At 34.5% G+C, this 10,000-nt stretch overlaps 1 protein-coding gene and 1 long non-coding RNA gene across 2 annotated transcripts in view; one reads left to right on the forward strand and one right to left on the reverse strand.

Annotated features, from left to right (window-relative positions):
* The window catches only part of LOC136855329 (uncharacterized), an 84,919-nt gene that overhangs the window by 23,750 nt on the left and 51,169 nt on the right, over positions 1–10,000 (reverse strand). The window lies entirely within an intron of this gene.
* Positions 5,203–10,000, forward strand: part of LOC136855540 (uncharacterized) — a 14,498-nt gene continuing 9,700 nt past the window's right edge. Inside the window, exon 1 of the mRNA XM_067132661.1 lies at positions 5,203–5,351. Coding sequence (XP_066988762.1) covers positions 5,203–5,351 — 149 coding nt within the window. The remainder of the gene's footprint in view (positions 5,352–10,000) is intronic.

Consider the following 10,000-nt stretch of genomic DNA (forward strand, 5'->3'; position numbering starts at 1 on the left):
CTTAAAAACTATTAAGGCTAGAGGGCTGCGAATTGGCATGTTGATCATCCACCCTCCAATCATCAAGCATACCAAATTGCAGCCCTCTAGCCTCAGTAATTTTTATTTTATTTAAGGTTAAAGTTAGCCATAATCGCGCGTCTGGCAACGATATAGGATATACCACCACCGGGCCGTAGTTAATGTTTCATGGGCCGCGGCTCATACAGCATTATACCGAGACCACCGAAAGATGGATCTATTTTCGGTGGCCTTGATTATACTCTGTACAGAAAACTCGACTGCGCTGAAGAAATTTCGGCGCATTTTTTACTTGTTTTATGAAAGATACCAAATGTATTATTATTATTATTATTATTATTATTATTATTATTATTATTATTATTATTATTATTATTATTATTATTCAGAAGATGAAACCTGTTCAGACGGAACAAGCCCACAAAAGGGGCCACTGACCTGAAATTCAAGCTTCCAAAGAGTTTGGTGTTCACAGGGAGAAGCAACAGAAGGGAATGGAAAATATAGAAAGAGATCACCTATTAAAAAAAGAAAAACAAATTAACATATAAATCAATAAATAGATAAAAATATGTAAATTTTTAAATACAAGAATTGTATTTTATTACAAAATCTTCTATGCTCTAAGAATGGAAAATCGGAGGATGATATACTTGTACATAAAGGAGCAGGTAACGTTAAATGGAGAAGTGAATCTTTGGGTAACTAACGGAAGGTACAAAAAGGACCTACAAATGTTTTAACACGCTTAGAGATAACAGGATTTCGTGGAGACTCTCTCTCTCTCTCTCTCTCTCTCTCTCTCTCTCTCTCTCTCTCTCTCTCTCTCTCTCTCTCTCTCTCTCTCTGCAAACATACACATAACCTTATGATAAAAGAACAAATTGGCAAAATAATTATGCAAGTGTGCATATATATAGCCTATATATATATATATATATATATATATATATATATATATATATATATATATATATATATATATATATATATATATATATCTATTATATATATATATACATATATATATTATATATATAAAGAATATTATGTATGTGTTCTATATGAGTTTATACTGTCTATTAATAAATATAGTTATATCAAGATATGGGTTATTTGTCAGTACATGAGATGAGAGAATATATATAAACGGGAAAATTTTTATGAAACATAATGACTTATCGACACATTTGTGTGTTGTGACTTGTGAAGTTCAAAAGATGCAATGCATTTGTTTGTGCATTTATACATTTTACTATATAAACATATATATTATATATATAAAAATTTATTTATATATATATATATTATATATCCAATTTATATATATATAAAGAATATTATTTTATTTATGGTTGTTAAATCTGCGTTGGCAACCAACTGATATACCACCACCAGGTCTTTAAACGGAAAAACTGGACCGAGACCTTGACAAGATGGATCTATTTTCGGTTTGATTATACTCTGTACAGAAAACATGAGCTGATTATGAGTCCAAACTTTATGAAAGATGCAAATGTATATTATTATTATTATTATTACTCATTATTATTATTATTATTATTATTCAGAAGATGAAACCTGTTCAGACGGAACAAGCCCAAAACACTGACCTGAGATCTCAAGCTTATTTCTTAGTAGGAGGCAACATAGGGAATGTCTCTAAGAAAGAGAAAACCTATTAAATATGAAAAACAAATTTATATAAATCAATAAATAGATAAAAATATGTAAATTTTTAAATACAAGAATTGTATTTTACTACAAAACTCTGCTCTAAAATGGAAAATTCAGGATGTTCTTGTACATAGGTGGAGCAGGTATTGTTAAATGGAGAAGTGAATACTATACAAAAAGGACTTTCAAATTTCAACACGCTTAGAGATATCCATTTGTTAATTTATTACTTTACATTTTCTTTACAATAACCTTATGATAAAAGAACAAATTCAAAATAATTATATATATATATATATATATATTTATATATATATATATATATATATATATATATATATATATATATATATATATTCATTATAGCTTGAATTCCAAGTATGTATGTATGTATGTGTGCTGTATATATATATATATATATATATATATATATATATATATATATATATATATTATATATATATATATGAATATATAATATATATATATATGATAATATATATATATATATATATATATATATATATATATATATAAAGAATATTATGGTATAAGTCTGATTCTCATGAGTTTCCAAACTCGTCTATTAAACCCAAAAGAGTTGAAGACACTCAAGATCTGGGTTATTTGTCAGTACACGAGATGAGAGAATCGTCTCCTAAACGGGAAAAATTTTATGAAACATTTTAACTGACTTATCGACACATTTGCTCCAAGAGTAATCACTGAACACTTGAAAACCTCAGGACTTCAGAAGTTCAAGCGAAGATGCAATGCATTTCTACCCTAACACTATTCTCCCTGCATTTCAATACATTTTTATCTATTTGTTAATTTATTGCTTTACATTTTTCTTTTGTAATAAGTGAGTGCGATCTCCTCTTGCTATATTTCCCTTTACCTCCTCTTACTTCTACCTAAAGAACACCTTAATGTTCTTTGGAAGCTTCCGGAATTCCAAGTCAATGACCCCCTTTGATGGGTTTGTTCCATGTGAATAGGTTTCATCTTCTGAATAATAATATAATAATAATAACGTACACTGATATTTCCCGCGTGTGATCACGATCGATAACTTTCACTGACTTGAGCCACAAGTGGCCTCTTGGACGGGAAGTATTGAAGGATATTGAAGATGATGACTGATCAGTTCACTCGTGTGATTACAGAGGGCCTTTTATCTTCTGTCATTTCTTTTAAGTGAATAAAATATCTTTTGGCACTTGAAGTTCAAGTCAGTGGCCCCTGAGGGCCTATTCCATATGACTAGGGTTCACCTTCTGAATAATAATAATAATAATAATAATAATAATAATAATAATAATAATAATAATAATAATAATAATAATAATAATAATAATAATAATAATAATAATAAAATACTCAACAGAGGCGAACAGCATCCCGAAAGCTCTCTGAACAGAATTATTTTTAAATGTACGTACCCATACATAACTGTGAATTTGATTCTCCAATAATAATAATAATAATAATAATAATAATAATAATAATAATAATAATATAATAATAATAATAATAATAATATGAAGAAGAAGAAGAAGAAGAATTCCCTCCTGAACAAAGAAGAAGAAGAAGAAGAAGTTTTCAGATTGGTTTTTAAAGTTAATGGAAAAGAGTTTCTAAACTGAAGTTTCAGTTGAGTCATTTCCAGACAGATGTTTTTAGAGTGTAAAGATTATGAGACTGACAAAATTAACTAATTTGTTTCCTATGAACATCAAAGACTGGCCCTCATATTCGAAAATGATTACAAGACTGTCACTGCTGACTGATTTGTTTCTGTATATATGGAACTATTTTTCAATTCCCTCCTAAACAAACATGACAATATTGCTCTATGATAATTTATCTGTTCTCTCAGGTGAATACAGTTTGGCTGCTAGACAGGGAAGCTAATAAGGTATCCTGTATATATGGCCAGTAGAAGGCTACTGGAACTATTTTTAAATTCCCTCCTGAACAAACAAGACAATATTGCTCTATGATAATTTATCTGTTCTCTCAGGTGAATACAGTTTGGCTCTCAGACAGGGAAGCTAATGAGGTACCGCGTATATATGGCCAGTAGAAGGCTACTGGAACTATTTTACAATCCTCTCCCGAGCAAACAAGACAATATTTCTCTATGATAATTCATCTGTTCTCTCAGGTGAATGCAGTTTGGCTCTCAGACAGAAAAGCAAAGGAGGTATCCTGTATATATGGCCAGTTATTAAACAGTCTACTGGAACTATTTTTCAATCCCCTCCTGAACAGCCAAGACAATATTGCTCTATGATAATTAACCTGTTCTCTCAGATGAATACAGTTTGGTTCTCAGACAGAAAAGCTAATGAGGTGTCCGGTATATATGACCAGCAATTAACAAGACTACTGGAACTACTTTTATGCAAGATCATGCGCCCCATGAGAGATTACCACATCTCGGCGGAGCGATGTGGACGGAGAGAAATCTCTGGTTTCATGACAGAAATCTCTAGAATCCAGTTGTCCGTGGGGCGGACAACTGGATAAGGTCATTCAGCGCTGAAAGGGAAAATGAGAGTAAAAGGCTTGAAAGGTGTAACAGGAGGAAAAACTCGCAGATGCACTATGAAACAACTGTTAGGAGAAGAGTGGAAAGAAAGATGGAATTAAGAGAATATGAACGGAGGTACAGTAAAAGGAACGAAAGGGGTTGCAGCTAGGGGCCGAAGGGACGCTTAAGTGATGCCCATAGTGCATCGCGTGAGGTGCACTGACGGCACTGCCCCTACGGGATCTGACAAGCGGGGCATCAGTGAGACTGAAGCACTGCAGGGCATACCAGGGCAACAACTTTGACCTTTGCTGTATGAACACTGGGTTGGTGACCCTTACTCCAAATATGCAAGGCAATGAGACTTAAAATCATACTCACTGGGAGAAATTCAATATTCACGAAAGGTCAGGATTGTCAGAATTGCAGGTCTAGGTAATGTAATGCCCGCTCGCCATTACGGAATGCGTCTATATTATTCATGGTGTTGATCTTTTTGTCCAAATGACCAAGTATTACATCAAGAAAACTGTTTAATGAACTTTTACTGATTACAAAATTGTAAATTTAAATTTAGGCAAAGGTCAAAGCGCTGGGACCTCGGATGAGGTCAGTCAGAGCTGAAAGGAAAATTGGAAGTAAATGAGGTTTGACAGGTGTAACAGGAGGAAATTCTCACGGCTGCACTATGAAACAGTTGGTAAGAGAGGCTTGAGGAAAGTAAGATGGAAGAAAGAGGAATATGAACGAAGGTACAGTTTACTGATTACACTGCAAAACTGTGGAACAGTTTTCATGTCAGTGTTGTGGACGCTGAATCTTCAAGCTTCAAAGGTCACGAAACATTACCTCGATTTATATTCATTTCTCAACAGCTGTAGGTATAGTTCATACATCCAGCTTCAGTGGATTCATTTCTCGTTATTGATTCGTTTCTAATACTTATATGGCTCCATATAAGAAGAATGTGTGGTATATATAATGTACAGGAGAAGCTCGTTAGGTTAGGCAACCTCGTTTCTGAGACACTATGGCCATGTAATAAAAAGAGAGGAGGTGGAACCCATCAAGAGAGCCAAGAACATGCCAGTGATGGTGAGGAGGAAGGATATGGGTGAGGTAGGACTGGGAGAAGATGATGCAAGGAACAGAAATAGATGGAGAAGGTTGACTGGAGCGGCCGACCCTGCTATACAGTGGGACTGATAAGGTCGAAAGAAGAAGAAGAAGAAGACTTATGTGGCTCTATTTCCTTTTCTACTGTAATAATTAAATGACTCTGCTACTGTTTACAAAGATATGTGTTGACAACAATGATGCTGAAACACTTATAGAATAAACGGAGAGAGAGAGAGAGAGAGAGAGAGAGAGAGAGAGAGAGAGAGAGAGAGAGAGAAATACAAGGGTAGAGAGAGAGAGAGAGAGAGAGAGAGAGAGAAAATATCTTACAGAGAGAATTCTCAATTTGCTTCTTCGGACATAGGAAACACAATTACTAGGAGGTGGCTAAAACATTTATTACAGAATTAACGGAGAGAGAGAGAGAGAGAGAGAGAGAGAGAGAGAGAGAGAGAGAGAGAGAGAGAGAGAGAGAGAGAGAGAATTAAATATCTTACAGACGGAATTCGCATTTTGCTTTGGGCATAAGAAAAACAATTATTGTGAGGTTTTAAATTACAGTTTTAGCTGTCTGTCAAAAACTAAACAAGAACACAACCAATTTTATTTTTACATAAAATTTTATTTACAAATTTTATATAAAAATAAATTTATTTTTCGAAGTTAAAAATGGCATCCTTTAATATTAACGATAAATCATTAACCATTTGCAGATTTCAAATACTGTTAGCGTTCTTCTCAAAACTAGAGAGCAAGATGGCCAAAAAATTATTATTATTATTATTATTATTATTATTATTATTATTATTATTATTATTATTCATGTGATAAGAAGAAAAACAATTATTACCATTTTATTAATTATAATAATAATTAATAATAATAATAATTAATTATTTTTATTCGTGTGATTATGATAAAAAAACATTATTATTATTATTATTATTATTATTATTATTATTATTATTATTATTATTATTATTATTATTATTATTATTATTATTATTATTATTATTATTATTTTCAGGAGATGGGTCCCACTGACTTTGAAACAAACCATTTGAGAAATAATTGATCTATAAAAAAAAATTTCCTTGTATTTAGAAATGCGTGATGGCAATACGCATATATATTTAGGAGAAATGTTTTTCTTTCTTTTTTTTTTTGGGGAGGGAAATTCTGTTGTGGCGTCCTTAGGTAAAATAAGATGCCCTCAGGTCAAAACTATTTGTTTAGTGAGATTCTCTGCGCCAGCAATACTTCTGCTATTTTCTCGTTGGCACATAAATAGTAATTAATAATTAATTATAATAATAATAATAATAATAATAATTATTAATTAAAAATAATAATATTTATTTTATTATTATAATAATAATAATAATAATAATATTATAATAATAATAATAATAGTAATAATAATAATAATAATTTGGCAGCAGACCCTCTTTTAAACAGGTTCTATTGAATATTAAACTGCATTTATTTTGTAGAAGAATGGACTTCTCTTTGGAGGTGCGTGCTTGATATTTGTCATTTCATATAAAAAGTCAAAAAAGGATTCTGCTTCTTTATATATTTTACAAATACAATTGTTGCCGCAACGCGTTTCGGAAATGTCATTCTCCAGCGGGAGCTAGTATAGGTCCTTCTGAATTTATACACGGGCTTCAGCGGGGGAGGTTGAAGCCCTTCGTCTGACCTTCCAACAATGTAGTGTGTTTTTCGAGTTCAGCACAGACGACCGGCCTCCCTTCCTCGACGTTATGGTCACAAAGACGGAACGGAACTTGGACATCAGTCTACACAAAATCCACCAATTTGGGACTTTGTGAATGTCCTTAAGGTTTAAGGACAGTCAGGACCTTCATTAAAAGGGCCCTCTCCCACTGCTACCTGGCAGGACACCAACAAGGAGGTTTCGAACGTGCTGCACAAATGTTGGTGAACAATGGTTTCACCAACAAACTCATCAACAAAGAAATTCGAACTGGCCTGGAAAAATGGTACAACGGTGAGAACACACAACCTGCCCTCCAAGATGACATAAAGATCTATTATAAGGCGGATGCATCCCCAGTACCGTGAGGATGAGGGTGAAGAAAATCGTCATGAAAACGTCACCCCGACCGAAGACAGTAGAGAATAAATCTTATAATTTATTATAAGAACCGCCGCACCCGTGATCTGGTGATTAACCTCTCCGCAAAGCAAGAGAATCAAGCAGAAGAACGTGGTCTACCAATTTGTATGTCCTGTCCGAGAATGCCCGGCGCTTATATTGGAATGACCACGATGCGTCTGTCTAAAAGGATCTCCTGCCACGCCCAGGAGGGTGCCATCATGAACCACGCCCGTGCTATAATATTTCCATCTCCGCGAAGTATTATACAAAAATAAGTATAAAGCCGCCGACCCTCGACGTCTGCGCCTGCTAGAGGCGCTACTCATTTGCCGAGAAAACCAACAATGAATACGACGCAGGAGGCATCGCTCCTACCCACGAATTTAAGAAGAATAATGCAGAACACCCACAAATCCAACGAATACCTGAAACGACACCCTAATAGATGCCCCTGATGAATAATAATCCCCGAACGACAGAAAATAGATAATGACATCATTCATCCGCAGCCCAATAGCCAAACTACCGATGATGTCAGCCGGCATGACATCACGCAACGGCAGGCCAATGGGAACGCTGGAATGAATCATTCCCAGTTTGCGAAGATCTGGATCGAGCTTCGCCGCAGAAATTTGTTTTATCATGAAGTTCGCTGACTGCAACCAAGGAATTCGCCATTGAAAGGTGTATAAATTCAAAAGGATTTATGCAACCAGTCCTTTATTTGCTAAACAATGACATTAAGAGTCTGTCGAAACGTCGCGGCAATTTTTAGTTACAAAGAACAACTTATAGAATATATATGCAGAATCCAGATTTTGACTTTTCCCCATTTACGAAACGAAATGTGCACGCACCACTGAAGAGAACTGAAACGAAAAAGCAAAATAAAAGCAAGCAATAATAATAATAATAATAATAATAATAATAATAATAATAATAATAATTTAGACCTTAATTTCATTGAGCGCAAAACTGAGAGTAAAAGGTTTGACAGGTGTTGTAGTTCAAATACAAAAAACAATTATGCTGGTGATAAATAAACAGGCAATAACTGCCAGCGAAAAAGGCGATAAATAAACAGGAACAGAAGATAAAAATGATACACCCGAATAGATATATCGACACGACGGAATAAATCATTTTAATTTAGTGGTCCGAAAATCTGATAAAACAGGAGTCGACAGCACATTCAAATCAGCGAACAAATTTGTCAGATCGTCAGCATTCGACGCCTTCACGTTCTTCAAATTATGTCATATGTAACACAAAAGTGTTTTATGTATAGAAGTATTCCACTATAAAATACACAACAAGGGTTAACCCAGGGGCTACAGTCTGTGCTGGCATAAGGCTAGCTCACAGCCTACAGCAACGAATCCAACAGATTGGCCAACACCTCGTGATAGGTGGAAATAAAGTGAAATTTCAGTGCAAAAATGAAGGTCGGTTATACTGTACATGATACTTTCACGAACTGACAAGAAACTTTAATAGGAGATATTTTTTTTTTTTTTTATCTTTTACTCCGACCTCGATCCAGAAATATTGCCTCGGTGAAAGGCTGGATGCAGATACAAGTGTCTGTCTGTTTCTAAAAGATGGGGAAATTCCAGAAGACACATTTCGACTTGACAATTCGTCAGTAGTTTGACGAACTGGCGCAAGCCACTTTTTCCTCATTCTGAGAAAGTAAGCCTCAAAGATTTTGATATTATTCAGAGCTCATCAGCTCATTTTTTGGGGGGATTTTAGTTGGAAAATCTGACAAAGCTGAAAGCTGAAATTTTGATATGTTGTCGAGTAACAAAAACGGACACTTCGACTGGAAAACTCAAAAACATAAAAAAAAATGGTACACGCAGGTTGGTCCAAACAGGGACGAATTGTGATAAGAACAGGTAAGAAACTCCAGTCAAGGGTGGCAATGCCTGTTCATAACCCAGTCATGCGATCAGTGGAGAAGATTGAGAATAGCCATTCTTATGTTATGTTAAAAGCTCCCTTTTAAAATTAAGCAAATCCCACTTTTGAAATAAAAGCAAATCTGCTTGCTTGCTTGCTTAGGAAGACTCAGAAGGCCACTGGGGAATTCCTATGTGTGAGGCTGTTTGATCAGTGAAGAAGATTGAAAATAGCCTGTCTTGTGTTATTTAATAATAACACCTCCTAAACAATGTCTGATCTAACTACAGCTCACTTTCAAAATAGAGCAAATCTGCTTGCTAGGCTTGCTTGCTTGCTTGCTTGCTTGCTTGCTTGGCAAGACTCAGAGAGCCCCTGGGGAATTCCTATGTGGGAAGCTATTTGATCAGTGAAGAAGAATGAAAATAACCTTTCTTATGGTATGTTAACAGCTCCCTTTTAAAACTAAGCAAATCTGCTTGCTTGCTTGCTTGCTTCCTTGGGAAGACTCAGAGAGCCCCTGAGGAATTCCTATGTGAGAAGCTATTTGATCAGTGAAGAAGATTGAAAATAACCTTTCTCATGTTAATAATACCAACATAAGTTCCTATTCT

This window comes from Macrobrachium rosenbergii, chromosome 31, assembly GCF_040412425.1.
Source record: "Macrobrachium rosenbergii isolate ZJJX-2024 chromosome 31, ASM4041242v1, whole genome shotgun sequence".
In the NCBI taxonomy this organism is placed as follows: Eukaryota; Metazoa; Arthropoda; class Malacostraca; order Decapoda; family Palaemonidae; genus Macrobrachium; species Macrobrachium rosenbergii.